The sequence below is a fragment of the Suillus bovinus genome, assembly GCF_016758785.1.
Source record: "Suillus bovinus strain UH-Sbo-P2 chromosome Unknown EDB93scaffold_7, whole genome shotgun sequence".
In the NCBI taxonomy this organism is placed as follows: Eukaryota; Fungi; Basidiomycota; class Agaricomycetes; order Boletales; family Suillaceae; genus Suillus; species Suillus bovinus.
Window position 1 is genome coordinate 306581 of NW_024542063.1, and position 27277 is coordinate 333857.

At 47.5% G+C, this 27277-nt stretch overlaps 10 protein-coding genes across 10 annotated transcripts; 6 read left to right on the forward strand and 4 right to left on the reverse strand.

Annotated features, from left to right (window-relative positions):
* Nucleotides 1-19: 19 nt before the first annotated feature.
* On the forward strand, nucleotides 20-1540 carry EDB93DRAFT_806732 (uncharacterized protein). The gene is made up of 6 exons (XM_041457552.1): nucleotides 20-204; nucleotides 253-331; nucleotides 392-433; nucleotides 487-724; nucleotides 779-952; nucleotides 1007-1540. Coding segments are annotated over exons 2-6 (651 nt in total). The 5' UTR covers nucleotides 20-204; nucleotides 253-329; the 3' UTR covers nucleotides 1202-1540.
* Nucleotides 1203-3519, reverse strand: EDB93DRAFT_806225 (DHS-like NAD/FAD-binding domain-containing protein). Its single transcript, XM_041457550.1, has 11 exons — nucleotides 2840-3519; nucleotides 2766-2775; nucleotides 2671-2714; nucleotides 2606-2617; nucleotides 2353-2557; nucleotides 2135-2275; nucleotides 2002-2085; nucleotides 1894-1952; nucleotides 1770-1841; nucleotides 1565-1705; nucleotides 1203-1517 (listed from the first exon to the last, which is right to left on the reverse strand). The coding sequence occupies exons 1-11, from the start codon at nucleotides 3037-3039 to the stop codon at nucleotides 1415-1417; spliced, it is 1071 nt and encodes a 356-aa protein (XP_041311417.1). The 5' UTR covers nucleotides 3040-3519; the 3' UTR covers nucleotides 1203-1414.
* EDB93DRAFT_1078375 (WD40 repeat-like protein) lies at nucleotides 3145-4412 on the forward strand (the record flags this gene model as incomplete). Its single annotated transcript, XM_041445377.1, has 5 exons — nucleotides 3145-3344; nucleotides 3394-3505; nucleotides 3566-3679; nucleotides 3734-4203; nucleotides 4259-4412. 5 exons carry the CDS (start codon nucleotides 3145-3147, stop codon nucleotides 4410-4412), a joined length of 1050 nt encoding a protein of 349 aa, XP_041311418.1.
* A 3152-nt stretch (nucleotides 4413-7564) lies between these two features.
* EDB93DRAFT_1101021 (kinase-like protein) lies at nucleotides 7565-8670 on the forward strand (the record flags this gene model as incomplete). Its single annotated transcript, XM_041447063.1, has 6 exons — nucleotides 7565-7681; nucleotides 7742-7924; nucleotides 7982-8012; nucleotides 8065-8102; nucleotides 8156-8377; nucleotides 8431-8670. 6 exons carry the CDS (start codon nucleotides 7565-7567, stop codon nucleotides 8668-8670), a joined length of 831 nt encoding a protein of 276 aa, XP_041311419.1.
* A 3956-nt stretch (nucleotides 8671-12626) lies between these two features.
* EDB93DRAFT_1325913 (uncharacterized protein) lies at nucleotides 12627-14315 on the reverse strand. Its single transcript, XM_041455041.1, has 8 exons — nucleotides 14147-14315; nucleotides 13724-14098; nucleotides 13628-13650; nucleotides 13539-13572; nucleotides 13416-13485; nucleotides 13310-13360; nucleotides 13178-13259; nucleotides 12627-13129 (listed from the first exon to the last, which is right to left on the reverse strand). The coding sequence occupies exons 2-8, from the start codon at nucleotides 13849-13851 to the stop codon at nucleotides 12870-12872; spliced, it is 648 nt and encodes a 215-aa protein (XP_041311420.1). The 5' UTR covers nucleotides 13852-14098; nucleotides 14147-14315; the 3' UTR covers nucleotides 12627-12869.
* A 1315-nt stretch (nucleotides 14316-15630) lies between these two features.
* Nucleotides 15631-16428, forward strand: EDB93DRAFT_1238523 (putative methyltransferase-domain-containing protein; the record flags this gene model as incomplete). Its single annotated transcript, XM_041451543.1, has 1 exon — nucleotides 15631-16428. One exon carries the CDS (start codon nucleotides 15631-15633, stop codon nucleotides 16426-16428), a length of 798 nt encoding a protein of 265 aa, XP_041311421.1.
* A 132-nt stretch (nucleotides 16429-16560) lies between these two features.
* EDB93DRAFT_1078408 (uncharacterized protein) lies at nucleotides 16561-18398 on the reverse strand (the record flags this gene model as incomplete). Its single annotated transcript, XM_041445384.1, has 5 exons — nucleotides 16561-16623; nucleotides 16673-17482; nucleotides 17530-17788; nucleotides 17838-18259; nucleotides 18315-18398. The coding sequence occupies 5 exons, from the start codon at nucleotides 18396-18398 to the stop codon at nucleotides 16561-16563; spliced, it is 1638 nt and encodes a 545-aa protein (XP_041311422.1).
* A 644-nt stretch (nucleotides 18399-19042) lies between these two features.
* EDB93DRAFT_1078575 (PDZ-binding protein) lies at nucleotides 19043-19497 on the forward strand (the record flags this gene model as incomplete). The annotated part of the gene is made up of 4 exons (XM_041445398.1): nucleotides 19043-19066; nucleotides 19118-19243; nucleotides 19299-19365; nucleotides 19415-19497. The coding sequence occupies 4 exons, from the start codon at nucleotides 19043-19045 to the stop codon at nucleotides 19495-19497; spliced, it is 300 nt and encodes a 99-aa protein (XP_041311423.1).
* Nucleotides 19498-21740: 2243 nt separating this feature from the next.
* On the reverse strand, nucleotides 21741-21944 carry EDB93DRAFT_1078295 (uncharacterized protein; the record flags this gene model as incomplete). Its single annotated transcript, XM_041445370.1, has 1 exon — nucleotides 21741-21944. A coding segment is annotated over one exon (204 nt), but the record flags the coding sequence as incomplete, so codon positions are not given.
* A 699-nt stretch (nucleotides 21945-22643) lies between these two features.
* Nucleotides 22644-25309, forward strand: EDB93DRAFT_1304213 (ferric reductase NAD binding domain-containing protein; the record flags this gene model as incomplete). The annotated part of the gene is made up of 12 exons (XM_041454727.1): nucleotides 22644-22759; nucleotides 22799-23010; nucleotides 23068-23187; nucleotides 23240-23265; nucleotides 23313-23402; nucleotides 23472-23593; nucleotides 23647-23688; nucleotides 23739-24265; nucleotides 24313-24361; nucleotides 24412-24476; nucleotides 24532-24807; nucleotides 24864-25309. The coding sequence occupies 12 exons, from the start codon at nucleotides 22644-22646 to the stop codon at nucleotides 24989-24991; spliced, it is 1773 nt and encodes a 590-aa protein (XP_041311425.1). The 3' UTR covers nucleotides 24992-25309.
* Nucleotides 25310-27277: the final 1968 nt, after the last annotated feature.

The window sequence follows — 27277 nt, forward strand, 5'->3', positions numbered from 1 at the left end:
CATGTAAGTCGACGGAAATTTCCGAAATATGTCCCCGCTCTCCACTTTCTTCCCGTGACTTTCGCTCTTACGCCTGACTATTGCGCATATACAAGTGAACCGTTGACATATAGAGGTCTTTGCATTAGCGCGTACAGTGTACGCAGTTCCTCCATTCTCCGGCATACGCTCCCAATTTCCCCCCTCCACGGAATTGGACTACAGGTCAGTGACCACCACGTCTAGACCGATAAAGCTCATTCCACACCCTAGAAAAATTGGACATTTATACCCGCTGAAAATACGTTTCTCCCCCCACTGCAGTGTCTCATCCCCCCGCCATCAAACTCATGTGGGTATTTATCGCTGACTGATGTCATTGCTGCTCATTCTATTCGTGCCACTTCCGCAGGGGCTCTCCGAGGAAAGATTCTAGTTTAAAGGGCATTAATGAGTGAGCGTCTCTGTCGTCTCCGATTAGCCAGATATTCATCCAGCTGCTTTGAGCAGTGGAGATGCGCCTCGCCGAACTGTAGGCGAAATTGCGAGAGAGAAAAGGCTACGTGACGACCCGATGGCAGAGGTTCTTGGCCCACTCTTCGTCACCTGCAAACGCTGTGGAAACCGTATAAAACTATCCCCGAAGAGTCTGTATGATCCTTTCCATTGGCTGAAACACCGCGAACGTTGTTTGAAGAAACCGGTCGGGGGTACCCGTGCCACCAGTCGTCCTTCGAGGGAAATAGTGAGTTGCTTGGAGAGTCCTGTTTTATTTGGTGGAATTCATGTAATCCGTCAGATAGTTGAACAAAGATCCCCTGCTTCATCGTCTAATACAGACCCCGACAATCTCACACCACCACCTTCATTGACTCCGAATGACGATCGACAGGGGATTCCTGCCGTTGTAAAAGAAAGCTCGTCTTCACCTGAGCCGGAGGAGGTGGTCATGGACACCTCAACGAAACTTGATGTACGTGAATTATTTTTTTGTTACATGGGGAAGATCTAAACGCAAGTCCTCCAGGACTTGCCTCTGGTAGATCATGGACCCTGGCAATCTTGGTCGTGGTCTGATTTGAGACTTCCAGCCTGGTTGGTAGATATCAATCATATGCATGAAGACGACGGCGACGACGACGAGCCTCCTCGAGTAACCATAATAGAGCGCGGCTCAACTCCAACTCTGCATCCGGGCACGCATCCTCAAGACAACTCCTGAAATCATATCATATACCGTTGTTGTATCACATCTATGTGTTATAAGTGCTCTTATTGCTTTGTTTTCTCCATTTGCATCACCAGTACTTTACCATACGCATATAACTAGCTACCACATTTGCCCATACCAGCATACCACAGTAGCCAGCATTAATTTACGCATTCTATGATCTTCACTACTATTATTATGGATAGCATTTCTTCTTATCCAAGTCTAAGTATTTCTTGATATAATTTCATGGTCTTGTGCGGGGGGCTGATGAATGCCGCTCTGTAGAAGATAAACTATCGCAGAATCTTGGCTTGCTCGAGAACCTCTGGATAATTATCAGTATTATTTTTTTCTGATACGGGATCATCTCACAGGATGGCTCTGACTACGTCTCGCAACACTAGGGAACTCGATATCTCGAGTTTCTCCACACCTGGAAGTTCGTCGGCCCTCGTCGGCCCTACATTCAGCAACATGACTGGTTTTCGCATCTCTAATGCACGCTTTACCAGCCTTGAAGGAACGATTTAATCAGTGTCATAGTCACTTTACGATCATCGTCGGTAATTGCAAGCACCTGAATGCGGAATACGTCGCCAGTGTGGTGCCGAGGACGAAAACTCTTTCAGACTCTTCAACATCATGAAACCTGCGTCAAGGTCACTACTCTGACATGGGTAAACAAAAAATGCTCAACTCACGAACGGTCCTTGATCCGACTTGGTATCGATTCACCAAAAAATATTAACTCTGGCTTGTACTACTTGCATCAGAGACCCAGGAGATATGCCAATGACGCTGTCTCTTACAAAAGAGCTCTGTTGACCTTCCAACGTACATTGCGGACACTCTGGGACCACGAAATCGGTATAAGAAACGCCTTCCAACTCCACCTTCGAGAATAATAAATCATCAAAATTAGTCCGCGAACGACGGACGAACATCACCATCAGGATTAGTGCGCAATTTTTGCCCGGTCTTCTCTAAATTATCAACGAATGCCTTCCATTGCGGATTAGAAGCAGAAAGCCAATCTTGGAATGTGTCTCTCGGGACTACGTGACCGCGCTTACAATGTACTCGCTGCAAGCAAGACGATTGGTTTATTATTCACTGAGATACCAGAAAGCGGGTGCACTCAAAATGGGTCAGAAACGTACATGGAGGGTTCCGTGAAGTTCAAGTATTTGCTTTTGAATATGATCTGGCTCCCAAAGATGTGCAATCGCCTTGTGGTGTAACCCATCTACATTTTGTGTTACGAGGCGAGGTATGTATGATGCGTATTGGAGTGCAGCGATTGCATAGTGGCTGGTATTAGGCAGAGTGTCCCTGACAGGGGGATAGCCCAAGTATGATCGAAGCCTATAAATCATCAAATTGGCGGACTGACTACATAATTTGATCTCATACCAATACCGCTGCCTGTTAGGTAGTCAGTTCAGAGACTGTGTAACAAGAAAGTGTAATTGACTCGCCTGAAAGCAAAACCCTTTTCGCTCTGGTCAGCTAGTTCGTGATACTAAGTTGCTTGTTAACTGAAAAGGTTATGTGCCTGAAGCAAAGCGCATACAAAGATTGGTCTATGTATGTCATAATCAGACAGAAACAATTAACCTAGTTCCTGGCTTCGCATGACGAACTCACTGATAATTGGGGTTCATATATCTGCCGTCTTTTCCCCGATACGCTCTAATCCCCGAAGCAACACTGACACCTGCACCGGTAATTAGCGTCGCTTTTCCTGGCGCAAGGAATTCTGCGATGCGTCCAACCGCCGCAGCTGGTGAAATTGTTTGTTTTGGTGCTCCAGAGCTGCTGATAATGGTTGGTACCGAGACGCGCATGATGTCAGTTGTTCAAGTTGGTCTTGCGGGGATTCAAAGTAACCGTAATAGCCGGATGGATATATAAGAATATCATATGAGACTTGTTTCTCAACTGCAGATGAAATGAATCCTGCTCGACCACCTCCTGCTGTATTGCAGACGCCAGGATTTGCCCATTACTCTGTGACATGGTCCCCTTTTCACAATTCTCGCATCGCGCTTGCTTCAGCTGCCAATTTCGGTCTTGTGGGTAATGGTCGCCTGCACATGGTATCGCTAGTTCCAGGAGTCGGTGGCTCATCTGCGGTGAAACTTGATAAACAGTCTGTCTGTCGACTCGACTAGTAAGCCGGTGCTTATCATTCTATCAAGATACGAGACCCAGGATGGCATATACGACGTTGCATGGTCAGAGATTCACGAGAATCAATTGGTTACAGGCTCGGGAGATGGGACGTTGAAGCTGTGGGACGTAATGCTAAATGTATGCCAATACCAGCTCGTTTTCAGATCGGAGTGAATTAAAATCAGGTTTCGTGTCTAGGACTTTCCAATACGCTCTTGGCAAGAGCACAGTCGTGAAGTTTTCTCCGTTGATTGGTCGAACATCAAGAAAGACACGTTTGCGTCCTCCTCATGGGATGGAAATGTCAAACTGGTAGCTATATTGAATGACTCGCGCTTAATTCAACTTACAGGTGATATTTTGTAGTGGACACCAGAAATGCCTCGTTCAGTCACAACACTGCATGCGCACCTGTCATGCGTGTACCAGGCCCTATTCTCTCCTCATCAACCAGATATCATCGCTACCTGTTCGACGGATGGAACTATGAAAATATTCGATCTTCGTTCCCCCGCTTATGCCACTGGCCCCGCCACGAATTCCTTCACGCACCCCTTGTCTGCTGCAGTCCTGACAGTCCCTGCATCTGGCACTGAGTTGCTATCCCTTGATTGGAATAAGTACCGACCTTTTGTGCTGGCGACCGCTGGCGTTGACAAGATGGTGAAGGTGTGGGATTGCCGGATGATTCAGAACGCCAACCCGAGTACCCAGGCAATTGGTGGCATCTGCGAGATCCAGCTTCCAGGTCATGAATATGCAGTGCGAAAGGTTCAATGGAGTCCTCACCGCCCAGATGTTTTGGCTACAGCAAGCTATGACATGACATGTAGAATGTACGTGAATTTTCTGAAACAGATCGCGCATATCTAATGGTATGGGTTTATGTAGATGGTCGTCTAACCCATCTGCAGGGGGACCCAATCTCCTTCAGGTCCATGATCCTCATACGGAATTTGCGGCTGGTTGTAGTTGGTCCCTGTACGATGAAGGGTTAATTGCAAGCTGTGGATGGGATGGAAAACTATTTGTATTCCGTGCTTAGACGAGCATTGTTACTTCTATTGGTGCTGCTGTGACTGGACGCAGAGTTTTCTGTGGGAGACGGTGGGACAATTTCTATTGCAAAGCCTCGTGGTGCATTTAACCTTCTTTCAAAACTCACTACTTGCCTAGCGCTTGGTATACGTTGACTGATTTGTCAACACGCTCTCCACAGCGATAGTTGAAGAGTCTGGGCCTCGAGTCTATGAAGAGTCCACCTAATCTGTGACGTCACTCGTGGACAACCATGTTAAATATGTCACGTCGACAAGGATTTGTGTCTTTGATGTTGAACGGTTTCTTTTCCTACTGAAATTTTCGTTTGCGTTATCGGTATGGATTCAGTCATGCAATGTTAAGTTGCGTGCTAGTACTAGGCGGTATGTTCGAGTCATCTTCTGGGTACTTAGTAGTCTTCGCTAGTCGAGACTATCCTGCTGACTTCCCCATATCAGGTGTGATGCTCGGTCCGATCGTGACACTCGTTTGTGTCCACCTGAATGTGACGCTCCAATGTTGAACGTTGAACGGTGAGTGTCAGAACGTCCAAACAATGATATGCTCACTTAGACGAGAAGGTTTTGGCTTGGGCACTGCTGTGATCACATACTAAACAGACTTAACAGACTTTACATGTAAGCAGAAGCACGTCTCGAGTCTCTGAGAAGCTGACGATTCTGCGCACCGCGTCAATAAGTACTGAAGTAATCTCAAGTAAGTCTTTTAGATCGCAAGATGGAAATTGCATGCGAAACGCTCAATCAGACGTCTCCCATACATCAGTGTCTGAACTGTGTACATAGTAGCCCTATGATGGTCCCGACGAGTCCCCATTCACCTTCACCCACACACTCAGCATCAGTATGCCCTTTCCCCCATGCATAACCATTCTTCTATGCAACTTTTCAGATTCTACGTAGAAAATAAATCGGCTTTGCTTCGGCGGCCTGGATCTCTACGGTTCGATGGGAACGTGACAACTGGTGGGGAAGGGGAGCCTGGCTTGTAGTGTCGTGACAGGATGGTGCAGAACTAGACTCTAGATACTGATTGTATCAACGCCTGGGAATGCTGATTATAGCAATGTTGCGCAGCAAACATAAGCGACCCTGATACCCCTGTTCCCGTCAGTCATTTAGTACTACTCACTTGACTTGTCACTGGTGAATGCGAGCGCGGCTGCTACGCGCTATGCAAGATATGTATGCACCCGCTAAAATCAACATCATATTAGTCCAGTTGCTGACGAGACGTGCATAACAGCCCAACGTGCATCGAACTGCATCAGAATCGACCATCAAACTGAGGTAAGTACTTGATCCGATAGTAACACAGCCACTGACATGCAGTATCAGCAAGGCGCCTGCAACCACAGCATGCAAAACTGACCCGAATAGCAGGTCTCTTTCTCACCTTCACCCCGTAATCCTTGCTTCTCCTCGATTATTGACTTTGCGCAGTGTTTCGCCGTCCAGTCCATCTGTACAACCTGCAATCTTTCTTGATCAAGGTCATGTCATCCGGAGAGGCCGAGTCAAGCACGTCGACGAGACGGGAAGAAGAGCTACTGCACTCGCCGATAAATTGGACGAGCGCGAAGGATCCACCACCGTATGGTGCACAGCACCTCCAGGATGCACTTTGGGAAGGTGAGCGGCTCCCTCGTGATAGCCACTAAAGTTACTCAATTAGAAGCAGGCGGGAATGAAGCGCTTCCTCCTAAGTGGCATCAGTTTAAGACGTCGTCCAAGGGTGAAACACAATATCAAGATGACACGCTCGTGATGGTCTCGTGGAACCAACCTTTACCGGGAGTGCGACTAGGTGAGGGATGAGATTGCGACAAGGAGCGACGAACTCACGGTTGAACATAGATGATCCTGAAGATCTCGTTGTTCCCGGATGGGAATGGCACATCTCACCACTGGGTCGGTCCTACTTCGTCAACCACAATACTCGGACCACGTCGTGGAAGAAACCCACGCCCGAACGTCCAGCAGGAAGCTTGAAGCCGGAGTACGTCATCGAGGGTCACTCCAATTGCATATGGGACCTTGCCTACTTGGGTACCAGTGGCAATATAGTGAGCGCGTCTGAGGATAGTTCGATTCGCCAGTGGAAAAGAGACGGAGAGCCAGTAGGAAAACCTTTGAATAACGATGGGGGAGGGATAAAATCGATCGCAGTCTCCCCAGATGAAACAATGATCGTATGTGGAAGTGCAGACGGCAGACTACGGTTGTGGAATATAAAGGAGGGCAAAATGATTGGGGATGCGTGGGAGGGGCATGATGATGGAGTGAGGTGCGTTGATTGGTCTTGCAATGCCCTGGAGATAGCAAGTGGATCAAAAGACGGGACTATACGACGCTGGAACCCATGTACTGGTCGACAAATAGCATCGCCCATACAGACCAGTCACGGATGGGTTAATGCCGTCAAATATGCTCCACAAAGTGACAAATTTGCGAGTGGTGGCATGGATTTGGTGATCCGGGTGTGGTCAAAGGACGGCAAGCTGCTTATGGAGATCAAGAGACATGACAGCTGGGTGATGTCATTGTGTTGGTCCAAGAACGGTGCACATATATTCTCCGGGTCAGGCGATTGTACCATCCGAAAATGGCGGGCGATCGATGGACAGGAACTCGTTGTTTTCCGGGGTCACACCCGCGGCGTTAGATCGATCTGTCTCACTCCCGACCAAAGCTATATTGTTAGCGCATCATTTGACTACTCCATTCGCATCTGGGATCTCAGGACCAATCAAGCAGTCGGAGATCCACTCTTGCATGATGACCAACTCCTCGCTGTTGCCGTGTCCCCAGATGGAAAATACATTGCCAGTGGTGGAACAGAGAAAAAGAGCTACATATGGAGCCTGGAGACGGCGCTCAAAGTTGTGGTAAGTATGCGTTTTGTTGCTTAATTTCCCTGCTTAACGGTTTTGACGGTTAAGGGCGGGACAGAGACCGAGTCTAATACTACTTCACGGGATCACGCATCATCTCCAGAGCAGACCCAAGCATCGTCAAATCCACTACAAGATCTTACTCATATGCTCCGGGGAAGATCACACCATCCGACAACTTCTGGAGGCTTCGGAGACATCTGGAAGTGTGATTTAGTGGAGTCCGATAGGACTGTTGAGGTATGTTCAGCTTTTTCGCACTTCCTATGGTTATCATCCTGATGATGATCAAGGTAGCAGTGAAGACTATTCGTGCTTTCGGATCCGACGGCGAGGTCTTGATGCGGAAGAAAAGTAAGGTAATGTGCTCTTCCACGGCGTCGCGCGTGTCATTTTATCTTATCTCGAATCGACTTTAGAGAGTGCGTCGCGAACTCAAAGTTTGGGGCCGTCTCAAGCATGATAGCATTCTCCCACTATGGGGAGTAGCGACTGACTTTGGACCCTACCCTGCGATGATCTGCCCATGGGCTAAAAACGGAACACTCACGGGTTATCTTGAGAGTCAAAGCTCGTTGTCATCTCACGATAAGTTCTCTCTTGTACGTCCTGTATATCTAGCATCTCCAGATGCTTACTGACCTTCTCGCGCTTGCCAGCTGAATGACATTGCTCTTGGATTGCAATACCGTAAGTTTGTCGTTCACTTCATCCCATTCCTCAAACACTCACGTCGATTCAGTCCACAGCGAATCAGTCGTCCATGGGGACCTGACAGGGGTGTGTACGACCACACACAGAAGAATCTCATTACTGACGTGCCAACTCTCCAGTTGAATGTCTTGATTTATGGTAACGGTCGGGCATGCCTTGCTGATTTCGGTCTGTCCACTATAATCATGGAGTTCCTTGGTACCTCATATATGACGAGCTCCATCCGAGGGAATGTTCGATGGGCAGACGCAGAGTTATATCAAGTACCAGAGGACGACGACTCGGAGGTCTCGCTCAGTCCCGAGTGCGACATATACTCATTTGGCAGTATCATGCTCCAGGTTGGTAACTCGATTTTGAACGAAATATGTTGTTTAATTTGCGCATGCTCTAGATATCGACCTGCAAGGTACCCTACTACAATGTGAAAACAGATTTTGCAGTGTTGGCACGAGTCGTCAAGGGGATGAAACCGGAACCTCCTAAGGAATCGCAAATAGCGCCTGGGCACTGGGAGTTCTTACAGCGATGCTGGTTGCCTCGTGCAAGTCGTCCGTCGATTGCAGAAATCGTCACGTTTATAGCATGTGAACGACAGGCTGCGTCGTCCCAGTCACTAAAGGTACAAACGTAATGACAGCTGGGGGAATCAATATAGAAAGCAGTCACCCTTCTGGAGTATTTTCAAATTCGAGGAAGATCATTTTAAATTCGTCATTCAATGTTTTTTTTGGAAATGATGTTTCTATATAAATTACGGTACAGGCTGGTCACGAGCCTACGTATACGCGTCATTAATGCATTAAGTATACTGACCTCTTGTGCAGTCTGAAGTTCTGAACTGTGTACGTAGGCCCTCCTCTTCTCACGGTCCCGACACTGAGTCCCCATTCACCTGCACACTCAGCATCAGTATGCCCTCTTCCCCCATGCACCACCATCATTGCATGCACCTTCTTCAGGTTCTACACTGTCAGTTTCGCTTCAGCGGCCTGGAATTCAATAGTTCAATGGACGCCACTGATGGTGATTGGGCAGCCTGGCTTGTGGTGTTGTGACAGGATGGTGCAGAACTAGACTCCAGATACTGGCTGTATCAATGCCCGGGAATGTTGATCATAGCAATATTGTGCAGCGAACATAAGCGACCCCTGTGTATGCACCTGCTCTGATAATCATCGTATTAGTGTACATCAAACTGCCTCCCGGACCGAGGTAAGTACTTGATCCGATGGTAACATAGCCACTGACATGCAGTGTAGCAAGGCGCCTGCAACCACAGCATGCAAAACTGACCCAAATAGCAGCTCTCTTTCTCACCTTCACCCCGTAATCCTTGCTTCTCCTCGATTATTGACTTTGCGCAGTGTTTCGCCGTCCAGTCCATCTGTACAACCTGCAATCTTTCTTGATCAAGGTCATGTCATCCGGAGAGGCCGAGTCAAGCACGTCGACGAGACGGGAAGAAGAGCTACTGCACTCGCCGATAAATTGGACGAGCGCGAAGGATCCACCACCGTATGGTGCACAGCACCTCCAGGATGCACTTTGGGAAGGTGAGCGGCTCCCTCGTGATAGCCACTAAAGTTACTCAATTAGAAGCAGGCGGGAATGAAGCGCTTCCTCCTAAGTGGCATCAGTTTAAGACGTCGTCCAAGGGTGAAACACAATATCAAGATGACACGCTCGTGATGGTCTCGTGGAACCAACCTTTACCGGGAGTGCGACTAGGTGAGGGATGAGATTGCGACAAGGAGTGACGAACTCACGGTTGAGCATAGATCATCCTGAAGATCTCGTTGTTCCCGGATGGGAATGGCACATCTCGCCACTGGGTCGGTCCTACTTCGTCAACCACAATACTCGAACCACGTCGTGGATGAAACCCAAGCCCGAACGTCCAGCAGGAAGCTTGAAGCCGGAGTGCGTCATAGAGGGTCACTCCAAATGCATATGGGACCTTGCCTACTTGGGTACCAGTGGCAATATAGTGAGCGCGTCTGATGATAGTTCGATTCGTCAGTGGAAAAGAGACGGAAAGCCAGTAGGAAAACCTTTGAATAACGATGGGGGAGGGATAAAATCGATCGCAGTCTCCCCAGATGAAACAATGATCGTATGTGGAAGTGCAGACGGCAGACTACGGTTGTGGAATATAAAGGAGGGCAAAATGATTGGGGATGCGTGGGAGGGGCATGATGATGGAGTGAGGTGCGTTGATTGGTCTTGCAATGCCCTGGAGATAGCAAGTGGATCAAAAGACGGGACTATACGACGCTGGAACCCATGTACTGGTCGACAAATAGCATCGCCCATACAGACCAGTCACGGATGGGTTATGGCCCTCAAATATGCTCCGCAATGTGACAAATTCGCAAGCGGCAGCTCGGATAAGGTGATCCGCGTGTGGTCAAAGGACGGCAAGCTGCTTATGGAGATCAAGGGACATGATGCATTGGTAATGTCATTGTGTTGGTCCAAGGACGGCACACATATATTCTCCGGGTCAAACGATGATACCATCCGAAAATGGCGGGCGATCGATGGACAGGAACTCGTTGTTTTTCGGGGTCACACCCATATCGTCACATCGCTCTGTCTCACTCCCGACGAAAGCCATATTATTAGCGCATCAGAAGACTACTCGATTCGCATCTGGGATCTCAAGACCAATCAAGCAGTCGGAGATCCACTCTTGCATGATGACAAAGTGTTTGTTGTTGCCATGTCCCCAGATGGAAAATACATTGCCAGTGCTGGAATAGACAAAAAAATATATGTATGGAGTCTGGAAGCGGCGCTCAAAGTTGTGGTATGTATACATTTTATTGCTTGATTTCCCTGCCTAACGGTTTGGGCGATTTAGGATGCGGATACCGTAAAGCTCAAGGTAAGTTATCTCTGCTGCTCTTTCATGCTACATCTCACTGTTTACCAGGGACATCCAGCCCAACCGAGAGTTGTGCGGCAACCAATCGTGAGGAACTCGTCTTTTCTCCTATGTTTCGCCACATTCTAAACATCCATTCTCTATCTCAAACAACAGCCCAATACCAGAGGCTCGGCGAAATATGTTAGTAGAATCTTTCATTCCTCAGCTTCTGCTAATTTAGCTTTGATACAGGGCAATGATTTCTTCGGCAATGATTCAAATCGCGCAGCTCCATCGCCGAGTCCATCTTTTCTTCATTGGCGCAGTTGGTTTGGTTCCCTCCAGTCCAGTGCCAAACCTAGAGATACGCTCCCGCCATCCCCTCGCCAATCACGACATTGGAATTTCAACTTACTTCCCGTGAGAAAGTCAAGCCGCACCGTCGATGTACCTCTGGCTCAAGATGAAAATGTGAGTGGCTTGCCTTTGCTTTCCTTTTATCCCATCAACACACAATGCAGAGATATGGCATTGTCCCTGAAACCGATGCGGAAGCGGCCGCAGCTATGCTACGTACAAATGGCAACGAGGCCGGCAATTCAATGCAATCAGGTCAACCAGCAGGGGCACAAGCGTCTCAAACACAACCAATCCAAACACCAGCACAAGGCCCAACTGATGGAGCGGAGGACATTGTGTGTGGAATGAACTGCTGCGGATTTTTCATTGGTCTTCGTCGTCCTGCTTCGCACCAGTCATGAAGGATGGAAGACATGTGGCATGCACATTCTTCCTTCCCCCGCACCTGCGTCTGATCCCCCTCATAATCAATAATATTAGCTTCATTCACGCACTCTGATTCATCTCTCTTCGTGCGCTTCCTCTGATTTCCTCGGATCAACACCACTGGGGCAGTTGACCCCGTTTTCTGGAATGCAGCTCTTGGTAGTGCAATAGTCTTCTGCGCGTGGAGCTTGGTGTTCGCTGGAAAGGCAACTTGTAGAAGAATTTCTATCGATGAGTTATCCTCTCATACTCCTTCATGAATCACAGCGCTCCGACAAGCGACATTGTAGCCCCAAACGATTATGCACTTTATCATGCTTTTGACGCCCCCTATACTGAGAATTCAGTGTACATACAGAATCTCTCACTGGACCGACTTTCATCTCTCGCAGCACAAACAGTCGATACCTTCAAGTTATAGCGGTGTTTTATTCACTTTGCGAATGTATTCATATTTGAGTTCGCATACGTACAGAGTCATCAGATTCCTGCGTGTCTCGCTCAAGGTAACCCCCTCCCGATATTAATTGCATTAGCCACCTCACTCGCGTTCGGGCGATTGAATGCGTATCTACAAGACACGTAAGTCACCCCGACCCATCAGAAACATCAGAAACATGCACTCACCGCTCATAACTGTCCAGATACAATCCTTCATCTGGAAGTGTAATTTAGTGAAGCCCGATGAGATGAGACTGTTCAGGTATGTTCAGCTTTTCGCACTTCCTATGGTTATCATCCGGATGATGACCAAGGTAGCAGTGAAGACTATTTGTGCTTTCGAATCCGACGACGAGGTCTTGATGCGGAAGAATAGTAGGGTGATGTGCTCTTCCATGGCGTCGCACGTGTCATTTTATCTCATGTTGAATCAACTTTAGAGAGTGCGTCGCGAACTCAAAGTTTGGGGCCGTCTCAAGCATGATAGCATTCTGCCACTCTGGGGATTGTCGACTGACTTTGGACACTACCTCGCAATAATTTGCCGATGGGCTGAAAACGGAGCACTCACAGGACAACAAACACAAATGGTTTGCGACGTAGTAACGACATCATTGAAAGAGCACAAACATATTGAAGTACACGACAGCAGTCAACATTTGAAACCAGATTCCAAGTCAAAGGTAAACAATTTGAACACAAAGGAAATATCCCAAGGTCATAGAACTTGAATCTCAAATCTTCTTGATGCTGAAGACTTTGGTGGAGGAATCATACGTGATGGTCCACGTAGTATCGTCCTCGAGAGCAGTAAGATCTTGTTCGAAGAGACGATCAGTCTCGATTTGGCCCTTGATCAAGCAGTTATCCTTGTAGTCCGTGCCAATATACCCGCGTAGAACCGGAGTAAACTCTACGTTCACCTTATGCCCGTGCCCTAAGCCGTGCCAAACTAGAACCGTCCTTGGCTTGCCCCCTTCCTTCTCGATGAAACCTGGATAATATGTAGCGCGAGAAATTTCGAGATAGCAATTATACATACCAATGCCTATATCCTCCTTGAATGGTACGTTGTTTGTGCATTGAATGTTTTTATTCGGCACCGAGGGGTCGGTTTTGGGATGCTGGGCTTGTCTCGCAAACGGATATTAAGAAGGCCAGTAGGCGTACTTACGGAAAAATGGTGCGCAAAGCCCTGCCTGATTAAAGCGGTAGATTGCCCAACCTAAGTAGCAGTCCATGAAACCAACAACAAATCCATGGATCCATTCCACTCTCACCTGAATAGGAACATCGATCGAAGTATGTTCGATGTCATCATGGGAAACAGTAACCTTGGTGAACGCAAGTCTGAGGGGTACGTTGTAAAGTAGCTCTCCACACAAGCTTCGAGTGCCCCTTACTGTGATCGATATGTGACATCGGAGCGGTAGGTGCCTGTCAGTGACACTGCTTATTTAGATAGCCCAAAGCACTGATAAGATTCACCCACCGTTGGCCCCAAATTTCCTGACCCTATTCGAAAAGTTACATCAGCAAGAGCGCGACGGCAAAGACGAAAAGATTAAGTATATAAGGATATACGTACGCAAAAGCCAATGGGTAACAGTTCTTGTACAGGTCATCGATAGGCTGACTGTCGAAAGCGAGAACAAGATCGAGGTCTGCGCCGAGGTTGTTGGATTGGAAGGTGAGCTTTTTGACGAAGGCAGCCATGATGTAGAGTCGAATTCGAGATTGAAAGGACAAGGACGTTGGCGTTCAACGTCCAGTTGTGGCCTATTGCTTAGTCCAAACGACTTATATACCACCCTCTAGAAGGACAGCGACCCTGTATCCGTAGAGATTGAATCTGGAAATTAGAAACGGAGAGCCTTTTTCAGGTCAAAGTTCAGCATGCTTCACAAACAGCTGATCATTTTTTCATCATGGCCAGGCCTGTCCGTCGACGTACAAAATGATTCTTTTGACCCATTAGTATTCCCCATTGTGAAGGATACAAGTGACATACAGAATTGCATAGCGATTTACGAAACTTCAAACCATTATGCCGTTTGGTGAGATGTAAAGTCATGAAGTAATAGGGAGGGGCCACTTTGCAACTTGACCTGGTCTTCACTTGACTTGTTCCGAGCGTCAAAATGGGAGACAGGGTCCCCGACTCCCACTTGTGGGAGAAGGGTTTTGTCGGACGTAAATGACTATTTTCCTGCAAACGCACCCGTGGAACAGTATTAGTCAGTGGGAGAATTATCTAATCTAACGCTCCATCGTACGATACTTAGCATTAATATTGTTAGCAAGCATTTTGGCTTTGTTCAATCGCTTTCATCGCTAGATAGACACCAGAACAGACGACATGTGAGATTGTATTTTCCGTTTTGTTTTGATGAATCGTTGCTCATGCTTTTTCAGGGTTTTTCTTACGAAGACGCCTTGCCGTTTGGCTCGCGTTCTCGAGGAGGCCAGTTACTTGTGCCTAGGCTGGCGAGGTATTTCAGTGATACATACGGAAAAGATGTTTTTGTAGCTCTATGTCGACCGCCGCCGCCACAAGTATGTGTCTTCGAACCCCTCAATGTACCGATGATCAGTTGGTCGGCTCTTCCGCTTACAAAATTGGTTCAGAGGCTTCATAAGTTGACTGTTGATGAGCTTTCGGTTTGTGTTCATGGTCTAGCTGCAAAGGGGCGTCCGACAATACACGGCCGATCACATCGGAAAACTTGCAATGGTCTTGCCGTTCATATTCGAGATCGAGTGACTTATTTGCAGTGTGTTGGTCCGAGTGTGGTGTGTGATATCTTGCTCTGTTACTTACCACAATCTCAGCCTTGCGGTCAAACAGACGAACATTATATTTTGCAGATCCTGTCGTATGAATATGTACCTACCGTAGTGGACCGGCTCGGTCATCAAGTCCTTTCGCAGTCTGAACAACGGTCGCCATCTAAAAAAGGTTTCTTTACCACTATGCTTGAAGATGACGAGCCCGAGTACGATATGATCGAGTAGATTCGAGCTGTCTTTTTTTTGGTGTATATTTGTCTTGGCTCGAAAGTATATGCGTCCAATGTCGTTGTATTACAAATCATATGTTTTCTTGGTGTCTTCATGCGGAGTCGGGGAATGGCGCTGCAGACTCAGTGCAGAGCGCCGCTACGATGCGATAATCGGGCGCGATTCCGACCAAAACATTCACGTGATCGCAATTAGCCCTTTCTGCTACTCATTGCCAGGACTCGAGTCTTTACTCGCACGCATAACACCGCTGACCACTAGGCTCGTGACCAGCCTGGCTACGAGTCTAATCGATGATCTCGAGCTTGATCCTGGCTCATCATTGACCGAAATTAGCTTGCCAAATCGCTTCATTCTCTTTACCTTGAAATCGATAATCCAATGCAAGCAGCTTCGAATCTTTCAACGAATGTCACGCAAGGATGTGATACTAAGATCTGCCAGGACATCATAGAGGATGATCCTGAAGATATCATGTCCGCTTCTCTCCAGACTCTTTACGACTATATCCCAATTTCCCACTCAACTCCCGGGTCGATATTTCCTTACACGATAAAACGCGACGGAGGAGGCTCAGAACCAAGGCAGATCACCCTCCAGACACCAGACACGCAAGCAAGCAATTGGTCTTTGCATGCTTCATCCATCTGGCAATCCTCCATCCACATCGCAGATCACATCGAATATCTGCAGTTGGATCGCTTCAGCGATCGAAAGATATTGAGTGTCCTGGAGCTCGGCGCTGGCGCTGGGTTGCCTTCGATTATGATCGCATTGAATACGCCCAATGCTGCTGTTGTCGTCAGTGATTATCCGGACGAAAATATCATATGCACACTGTCTGATAATGTTCGTCGCAACCATGCTTCAGAACGCTGCTGGACTGTTCCCTACGCTTGGGGAAGTGATATATCCCCACTCCTCAAGCCCGTCCAGCAGAACCCTGAAGGTTCTGCTCTCTTTGATATAATCGTCGCGGCTGATACGCTGTGGAATCCTGAGACCCACGTTCAGTTTATTAACACGCTCTGCATGTGTCTCAATCGCACCCCAGACGCTCGTGTATATCTCGTCGCCGGTCTACACACGGGAAGATACACCCTTCAATCCTTCATGAATGCTGTTGTGATGCACAAACTTCAGGTAGAAAGAGTGGTGGAGAGGGAGGTCGTGGATGGTGTTCAAAGGCCATGGGACGTTACACGCGCTGAGGGTGAGGATGAAAGGGAGAGACGAAAGTGGGTAGTCTGGATCATCCTGAAATGGGCTTGAAGTAACGAGATTCACAAAGTCAAGTACAATCTAGCCGTGTCTAAACTCAGCACTACAACTAATCATTAGTAGGAGATAATATTAGCGCTAATAAGAGCATGATCACTAAGTAACAGGTTATCATTAAGGTACTTAAGGGGCGTGCTGGGGTGTTCCGAACGTCAAGACACGGATGACAGTTTGACCCTCGCGTTCCTGTAACGGATGTCAGGGACCAGCGAAAATGGAAGGCAGGAATACGTACGTTGTACAAGATCACCGCATCTTCTGTGGCGTCAACCCAAGTGATGCTTTGCACTTGAGTGGTGCTCGTTCTGATAAACTCAGCTGCGCCAGCCTTGAAGATTTTACTGGCAGTAGCCCATTTCTCGTTCCACGACCAAGCAGACGCCCGCGGTTCAATTGATTGCAGGCACTCTACCGCATGGTCGTTACAGTCGAGCACATGAAGACGACTTCGGGAATCAGACACAGAGTTCTCTTCGCCGACGCTCTGGAAAAACACCAGTTTTCTCCCCACAACCTCGAATGCATGCGAATCGTCTGGCAAATGAATCACCGTACAGTGGTCTTGCCATTCCTCCCATGATAGAGTTCCATCGCCGAGACTAGGTGGCTGAAAGAGCGATTCCTTCATCACCAATGCCACTTTCCTGGAGTATCCTGCTGGTATTGAATGGGAGGGAAATTCGATGAGGATAACAGTTGCGCGTTGAGACGGATCCGAGTGGAAGAAAGTTCCAGTCGGAGGAGTAACGTTGGGCTTGAGAGATGTGTTAGGACAAATTTGCAGAAACGATATTGCCCTCCACGATTCTGGTAAATCATATGATATTGCCCGTGCTGAGCGCGATCGTCTGTCATCCAGTATAGGGTGGATAGTGATTTGAGGGGAGCGCTTGCCACGTTCATGAAGGTACAACCCGTCCGATCTTCGTTCCCAACTAGAAGCAGCAGATTCTCCACTACCATCGTCTTCGTCCTCGTCAGGATGGGATAGCACCATCAAACACGATTCACTGAGGATGTCGAACGAGAGGAGATCACCAGTAAACTGCCACAATTTAGAACCTGGCGCTTGTGGACTATGGGAGCACATACCCGTTGTCGTTGGTCAATACCAGTGTGCCAGTTGACTAGAACAAGTTCTGTAGTTCCTTCACCTTCTTCAACTCCAAGACGTACAGACAGACCGACTACGACTCCATAGATCTGGACCCGTTCAATGGAAATGCGATGGCCTGGAGGCAAAGTGCCCCACCAGTCGGTCTGAAATTGAAAACGCAGGTTTTGAGCCTGTGGGTGCTGCTGGCATGTCCACATATTGAGAAAGTGAAGTGAAGCAGTTATGGGTCCATCCCTAGTGTGTTGGTCAGCATGGACGGAGACACCAGCCGTAATTATCTTACTGTAAAGGAAAATGAAGTTCTGCAAGCACCAAAAGATTCTGAACAGCATCAATGGCGACCTTGCGAATTTCGAAAGGCAAGTTGAATTTACAATATTGTAATCTATTAACTGGCGGTGTCCTGTACGAGCGCAGCTCATAGATGTGAAGTGACCACTGGAATAACCCGTGGTAAGAGCTTTCGCTAGCGTGATAGAGAAATCTTTCGGAGACACCGACGATTGTTGGTGTTGGGATACAGAGCCTGTCCTCTGAGGTCCAGTTTAATGTCAACCATCCTTTTCTGTGGTGGAAGAGCGGGTCCAGCCGCGCGCGCGGCGAATGAGAGCTCGAAATTCCGTCCTTCATACCGGACAAAGCGAGTTCGTATCGATATAGCAACGTCGAATAATTTGCGACGATGGCATGTATATATTGAGAACTCTATTAATGAAACGTTAAGCAGACGGACATTGACTGGTAACTCCGGTCATCGTACCTTGCAGAAGTGTAGTAGTGAGACAGGATCGAGCTCTTCTAAAATAATCAAAAGAAGCTCCCTAGAGAGGCTAAAGAGGGACATGACCAGCACGCTGACAACTAACGTGGTGTTCGTGTAATTCGTGGCCTCCCGTTCTTCGTCTTTATAGTCCAAGGCCGCCCGAGGTGTTTGACGCTGGTGACCAAAAGACAAAAGCATCAAGGCGCACAGTATATTTCGTCGAGAAGGGTCCAAGCGGCAAGTCAAAAGAAATCTTATTGATGCAAACCATGAGTACGTAGAACGAAGCCATCACCCGGACGATGTTGACCACACCCTGGGACAGTAACTGCCTTGTCTATTCAAACAAATTAGAAGCGCCGGGACCGAATCAAATTTTGTAACGCTCGTCATGTCAACCATTGAGGGGAGGTGTCATCGTTGTGATATTGCCAAGATCTGTCCTAGCCATTGACAATAACAAAGTTGGCTAGAACTGGAAAGAAAGACAGAATCAGTAACCCTGGAAATTTCGAACACTTATTATTTCAGCCTATCGTGGGATGGCATCCAGCGACGCAGCTTGTCTTGGTGGGAGAACTTGATACTCTCAGACTGGTGCCAGGTGCAATATAAGGTTTGGGCCACCTGTACAGCAAACCATGTGGATGTGATTACTAATATGTGACTAATCATTAGGTTATCCTTTCGATGCTCGGTCACCCTGTCCAACGACTCGGACATCCATGGTCTGCAAGAAGTGTGAATCAGTATGTCACCATTAACGTTTTCTGAATGAGCATTTCACAAAGTTTCTTTAGAAACTGTCCAAGGTTGCCGCTCCAGATCCGTTCACCTCCACATCTCAAAGTGTAAAGGATGGATCACGAAGAGTAGGCGAGAACAAGTTACTAAGCCGACCTGGGAGCTCGAAGAACAGGTTTCAGGTGAGTGAGTTATAGCTCTCCTCTAACATGCACTTAACGACCAAATGATTCCTAGCCGTATCAAAGCAAATGCAAGGATTGTAAGCAGCCCGTGACACAGAATAAAGCCAAGTATTGCCACGGTGAGTATCGCAGCACTACCAGGCAAACTCGGAGTTAATTCCGTCTTAGGTTGTGCGTATAAGAAAGGCCTCTGCTCTATCTGCGGCAAACAAATATTGGATACGACTGGGTATGTGATGTCTAGCAAGTAATTGGAATCCGGTGTGTTGTACCACAAGATACCGCTGTAATATGATATTTAACAAGGATATCGCACCTGGTGTTTGGAACGTGAGCACGAGGACAAACTCACGACTATCAAGGAGATGCTAGGTATCATGATTCATGCACAACCTGCCCTACATGCTTCTCGTATGGGGTCAGTCCCAGCCGACGCTTGCCCCCGGAGGCCAGGTGAACTTGACTAATTGCTTCCAGTAAATATGGTGTTCACTATTATATTATTTGGCTCAGCGAAACCAGTGACGCAAAGGTTGCATCTGAACGAAGAGGACCCCGCTGGAACGAAGCAGCAGCATTGTTGCACGTTCAAGTTGTACACCGGTGACCGTGCTGCGGATTTTATTCTAGCACTTCATGGTTACGTCGCTAAATGTTTGGTCGGGCACGTTCCAGAAGGGTCAGTTGTAGGCTTCACCTGCGTTGTGATCCTAGGAAACCTGATTGTCAATGGCGTTTCAATTGTCCTGCGTCTGCCATCGAAACAGATATATCTTGGATATATAAAGTATGGAGTCGGGTGACTGCGCCGCCGACAAACAGTTTCGTGCTTATGTACTATACGTGCTGGACTGGCAGCCATTTTTGGTTAAACCTGGGCAGTGGGTATCATGCCGGCTGCTAGTAGACTGATAGCTCAGCACTCGTGTCTCGAGGCAGCAGAACCGTTCAAATCCTCACTACAACAAAGGTGGTAATCGATGGCTGATGAAGATAAGCTCATCGATATACGCTCAACAAGTTCTCCCTTTTTTGACTGCCAGTGTGATACCTTCGAACACGTTTTTCCTGCCACGAGGGTGTCAGGGTGTTTAGACTCGTGACACCACAGGCCCTTAAAACACGTCCTTGCTTGCTGTACTTGCGCCAACGCCTCTCAAGCTTGTTCTCTTTGTCTCTTCTTCATTGCGCTACAGCCATGCAGCCAGGAATTTACAGATTCATAAACCGCCTGAGCGGTACAGCGATGGCTCTGGACAAACATGACTACATACATGTTGTCGGTGAGCGCCTCTCAAATGGCTTCTAACTTTGAAACATCTCACCTTCGAACAGGTTCTCCACCTTGTGATGATTCCATCCAAAAGGTAATTGCGACTTTCTCTTGTACATCCTGAGTAGTAACGGGACGATTGTGAAACCAGTGGGAAGTAGCACCTTCTGGAGCAGGATATACTATCCGAAATGTGCAAACGGGAACTCACCTCTCTGTGAAAGCACTCCGTTGCGGTGCTGCCATTTTTGCAGGGCACTTCCCCACAGCATGGCAAATTCTCACTGTGAAAGTGGACGACTGAAAACACTGAAATGATTGAGTACGTCCTCTTCTAGCGAGTATCAGCAGGCTCTCTTTGACATCACGAGTCAGAATACGCTGGCCACACACAGAATGGATGTTCGATCTGGCCGACTCTGGAAACTCAGCTCCTGGGACAAAGGTGCGGTCTATAGTCTCGATCAGCGTCAGAATTTAATTGATATTCTTGCCTTGCTCCAGGTGCAGCTCATGGACACCAAAGTAAACCCCATAATTCATCGTTGTAGATTGTGGAAGCCCATTTTCATTCAACACACCCTTTACTCTGTTTTGCCGGAGCGTGTTGATGAAGACGAGACATCAAGCACTACCACTATCAACGCTGCTGATGTGCCAGAGGGAGGGGAGCTCGTCTTGGTCACGACCACTACCACAAAAACAGTGGTTACAAAAGTTCCGAAATATTGAAGGTTCTAGGGCTTAGGCGCGAGAGCAAGCTCTGAAAGCCTAGTTGAGTTAGAGATGAGGTGTGTAGTACATATCCAATGCGATAGCTGTCCGAGTCCCGGTAATCCAGTTAAACGCAGTGGAGGAGATTCTACGGAGGAAATTCGCATGATTCCCATGTATTGCAATACACCTGTACTCCACCGCTTCTGTCACTGCGCGCGCTGCCATGGCCATTTTGACCTCATCTTTCAATGTTTGGCAGAAAAATTGCGCTCCGGCTTGCTGTGCGATCTTCGTTAAATTTTACCAGACATTTATCAAAGTTCAACGCATACCGAATAAATTCAAATGCCGCGCGCCAGAATAGGCACTGAGCAGGCCACATAATTATGATTCCAAAGTACGAGTACATGAATGCTGCAGTCCAGCCAACAGTGACGAAATGGGCCGAGCCAATGTGTTTCTTGAGAAGTGTCAGCGTGAATTTCAATGAGTTTGATGGTGCCTTTATACCGAAAAAATATCCCTTAGATCCCTGATGAAGATATCGTTAGTGTCGCGTAACACTGTGCATGGAGATGGTACAATCACGTCAGGGTGCAATAGTTTGACTTCCTCGATGTACAGAGGATCAGATTTGAATGGACACTTGTTGACAGCGTAGCGCATCACAATGTGGGAACGATGGGCCTCTGGTGTATACTTTGAAATTTCTGCCAGACATCATTAACCCTGCATACCAAAAATGCCTGCACTTCACTTGAGACATCTACCGTGACAATGCTGGCTTGCACAGCACTTAACGTTGACTCAGTGATCTTGAGAAGCTTGGCAATCAGTTCACTGATCGAACAATGATGATTTAGTAGCGAACGGTACTAACAAGTAGACAGAGCAGATGCACCAGTGTACATGACAGTTGAACTGAAGTCTCGTCTGATGGCCTCAGCATGATCGATGCTAGTCCGCCATGTGCATTGTGCTCAGCATGACACAGGACGACGCTTTGACCAGCTTATCAAACGCGCTGAACAACTGCTACAGCAAAGATGAAGGTGGTGTGAAAAAGACCAATGTCAGAGCAATCAATTTAGGTTACATAATAATCGTATGTTTCAATTAGCAGTGCCAGTGGTTGGGGGTCTGACAGGTCAAAGTCAAACTTCCGCAGTTACTACTCGGCTCAGGCCAAAGCAGCACTTGGCGCAGTGTAGGCTGAGGTGTCTTGGCGATCATTTGATATTAGGAAATTTCTCCAAGGTTCACATCTGAACGGTAAACACGCACCGGTGATGTAATCCCGGCCACAGGGTCGGGCATCATGCAAAGTCACACTGCTATGGTCCTCGTATTTAATCTACCCTTCCCTCCTCTTCTACCTGAGCCTGTTTCCCTTCCTTGCAACTTAGGATGCCTGCCGATACATCCCCAGCCGACACAGTCGTACTCACAGATGAAAACAACACTTACCCTGAATATGTATGGTATACCATCGCCGCGTTTCTCTTCGTAGTTGGCTGCTTCCAGTGGGGCTCACGCATTCACTCCAAATTCGCAAGACGCAGACACTACGAGTCCGACGAAGAAACCGCTGCTTTCAATAACATCCAGCATAAGTTTTCTCTTCGTCGTATCCCGCTCGCGATCGTAAATTTTTATCGTGTTGTTGCTTTCCGGTGGACCCTAGCAATAGGGCAGTCTTATACCCTCAACATGGCAGAAGTTTTAGTTACTGTGGTATACATCGCCCTTCTTTTGATCTACGCTTTCATTAATAGTAAGCTCAGAATTGTGCACGTCCCATTTACGCTGCATTAACAACTAAATCACGCAGCCACCTCAGTTAAGGGTCAGAAGCTTGATGTCTACTACTGGAGCAACCGTATAGCCGTGCTGGCGTCCAGTCAGTTTCCCATTGTCACGGCTCTTGGTACAAAGAACAACCTCGTGTCTTGTAGGTGGAAAGCCATGAATTCAACGTGTCGCTGACTTTTTTTTCGCACCAGTGGTCACAGGCATCAGCTATGATAAGGTAAGGCCCTTGATTGCTCTCAACTAAATTTACTCATGGATATGAAGCTCAATTACATTCATCGAATGATGGCTAGGACATGCTTCATGCTCCTTTGCGTACATGCAGTGGGTGAAGTGCAGTACTATTCCTCGTACGTACCTCCAGTTCATGCTTGCGCTTTTCTAATAGAGTTTACCCAAAGTTCCCTGGGCTCTATGAACCAGGATTGGATCCATGCTGGTGTCATCGCCATGGTTGCCTTCTTTATTCTGATCCTAGCATCACTGCGTCCTGTTCGCAGTAACGTCTATGAGGTCTTCTTTTACATCCACTTCATTGCCGTCATGTGGGTGTAGCACTTCTACTTGCTTGTAGTTGTTATTGACAGACGGGATGCAGGATGTTATTGGTGGGAGCGTATTTCCACACCCATGGCGTTTAGTAAGTGCAAATCGTTACAGACAGCTAGGTTTCTGACTTGCAGCGAACAGTGGGTCGTACTGGATATGGCCTTCATTTGTGATATGGGCTCTCGATCGCGTTATCCGGATGGTTCGACTTGTTGTATTCAATCACTCTTATTTTGGCTTCAAGTCAGGATATGGGACGATGGATGCAACGACGGAAATGCTTTCCGAAGATGTCGTTCGAGTGCGCTTACATCGACCCCCGCATTTCCACTGGTCCCCAGGACAAACGGCATATCTAATCATGCCCTCGGTTTCGACACTGCCATTCGAAGCGCATCCCTTTACCATTGCGAGTTACGATTCTAGTCTGCTCTCAACCGCGGAAACAGAGGATCAATCGGGAAGCAGTAGAGAACACGAGATTCAGGTTTCGGGATCAAGCTCCTCACTCTGGAAGGAGCTAGTGTTTTTTATCAACGTACATCGAGGGTTCACGAAAAATCTGAAGGAGGTAGCTGCCAAGAAGGGCATAGTTAAGGTGTTTGTAGACGGTCCTTATGGCTCGTCTCCTGATCTAGGTTCCTACGACACGTCTGTACTTGTGGCAGGTGAGTTGTGCGCCATCTCATAATCACACAGGACTTACCGAAACCAGGAGGATCTGGTATATCGTATACCCTTCCGGTCTTCCTGAACGTTATCGAGTGAGTGGATTCATTTAATCGATGTGACTGATATCTCATTATTCTCATAGGCAAGCGCGCAAGGGAAAAAGCTCCTGCAAACGAGTGGTGTTCATTTGGTCAATACGCCAGGCTGGTGCGTAGATTCATGTCTTATCCACAGCTTCTTGTATGAACGTCTTATTTTACAGAGAGTGTCCAATGGATCGAAGAAGCACTCGTCAAGGCCGTTCAGCTTGCCCCGCCTTCTTTGACAGTATCTATCCGTATCTTTTACACTGGTTCTACACGGTCTATGGAAGAGGTTTCCAGTCTTTCAAATTCAACAGAAAAGCCAGGGAAGGATCCTTTAGCGTTGTCAATGTTATTGTCGTTACGCGGGGTTAAGATGGAAAGTGGACGATCGGACCTGGATGCACTGCTCAAAGAAGAGGTTAGCATGGCCTCGGGGAGCATGTCTGTGAGCGGTAAGCACTGATTCCACTGGCCTCCATTCATGTCCAACTTATGGGTATTGCACTAGTTTGCGGATCTCAGGGTATAGCACGCGCGGTTCGTCGTGCACTTCGCTTCCCTGTCTCTGGACCTTCCAGTGTTCTCAGTGGAGGACCGAGCGTGACCCTATATGTCGAGTCGTTTGGATACGCCTGATAGTATCCTCCCGATCTACCTGTTTACAATTATATACGGAACTATTCTGCTGGTTTATTTGTCACTGATTCGTTACTATAGCTGTTCAACAAGTATGATGGACGATACTTAATGGATGACTGCGTAGATTACTATGGACTTTGAAGCATATCTGCATTAAGAGATACTCCGTACAGGAAATAAAAATTGTAACACATTAGATAAAACAATGCCCCATGGATGATCTACAGTATACTAAGACGCGAAAATGTCAGCAGCCACATTAGTTGCCGGAGTTGAGCGTCTCTAGCTTTGTCGTGCCTAGCTGCTTCCTACAATACCTCGTGGCACTAGTGTTGTACAACGATCGTACATTTATCACATGGGCATTGGCGTTCAGACATTCAGATTCGCTGCTTGACTCGTACCCTTCTGATATGAATTCTGAAATTTAGAATCGAATTTCACCCCGGAGCTGAGGCATTGGACCGCAGTCGTTCCCGTGTAGTCAGGCGGGGACCTGAGCTATAGACTAGCTCTGGTGTTAGTGGCCCAAAACGGATATAGACCGTCAATTTGATCTGGAAGGTATATTTTTAGAGAGTTTACGAAGCAAAGGTGTTGCAAATTCTGAATCGACTCAAATGAACAGTGGCAGATATCGCGGCACCCATGTCTTTATTCCGCAGTTATTTGAACATGCGCAGTTTCGCAGAACGAGATTAAAAATCTTGGCATTGCACCATATCGAAGGGGTGCTATTTATCAGATGCGCCCTAGCTTGGAATCTGGAAGTTCCGCATTCACCGCATTACATAATATTAAGGACTCCTGCCAGTGCCAGTGCCAAGTAATAAAAAAGTCTAATTGCGCGAACACCACTGGCTAGGCGCCCGATCCGGTATCATGGAATCAAATCAGGTATTTCATCAAAGTTACTCGTTCCATGCATCAATCACCCTGCATCCCCGACATACCCATGCTAAATCTTTTGAGTAAGATGATTTCATAATTTTCATGAAAAATTTCAGCCCTGCTCTAGTTTCGGTAATATCCGTGTTGTGCCAAGTCGACAAATCTTATCTTGGCATCCTAGTGCGTTTCTTATCACAAGGCGATGGTATGGTCGACAGTCCTAGAACTGCGGGTCGAGGGAAAGTCAGAGCTTTCGCCATATTCTTAGTTCTAAGACACAGCTCAAAAGAGAATGCCTCTCATAAGCTGGCACATCATAGATACCCCCGATGGATCAATACTAGTAGCTTTCAGTCATCGCGCCACTATCAAAAGGAAAGCACAGACCGACGTACCCGCGTGAAGCGATAAGACAAATACCCGCATTACTAATTCTCGAGGAGTCTGAGACTTTGACTTTCGAGTGGCGCTCTGGAACAGACCACAGCTTTGACGAGTATGAATCGGGGATAACAAACACGGGTAGAGCTCATCCAAGTGATATCACCCGATTGGGCGATGACTGCCGGTCTGTTTTGCGAAACCGAGTACAATAGACCGCGCGCTTTTGTCCGCAGGATCTCGACGTACTAAAACCCTATATGTTGATTTGGAAAACACTGGCACCTTGTCACTTGAATGATGGCCAATGTCGTCATTGAAACCCGTCGGCCTTCTTCACATCAAAGCATGCTACACTACAAGGGTAGTGAAACAACGTACATATAGAAAGGGTTGTGGCCTGCAGAAGCAACTGCGCTGCATCAAACACATGCTCTTTCGAGTCCATTTGGCTTGAGGAGGGAAGATTTAAAATTCAGCTGTGAATGGTGAAGTGAAATCATGTGCATGCTGTCACAAACTAGTAGTAAAATGGACTATGGGCAAAAGCTCGATGTTACTCACTACACACATATTCTTGACTAGTCTGTCTCTACTAGTTTTTAGATACGCACCTCGCACCTTATTTCTGCCAGTCAAATCAGCTGAGCACCGTCACAACATGTCCAAGGTGATTACCAGGGAACGTCGGAATGATCGAGACGGATGAATTAGAGTTCGAACTGCCGCGGAAAAGCCAACGATATTCATTTTGTGCTCGTCACTCACCTGATGATGAATCACAATGGAACAGTCAACTGGAGGTAGATATACGAAACTTGATACCCCTACGTAGCTCAAACGTCCCCCCTACCCCCTAGACTAGCGTTATCGGGTTGAATCTTCTCGATGACAGAGGAATTCGAGACCACCATACGGGAAGCATCAATCATCAAGCACAGCGTATGCGTGGTGCAATAAAACATGCCCCCCTGGAGCCTTGGAGAATCGAGATGCGAGTAGACTGAAGAA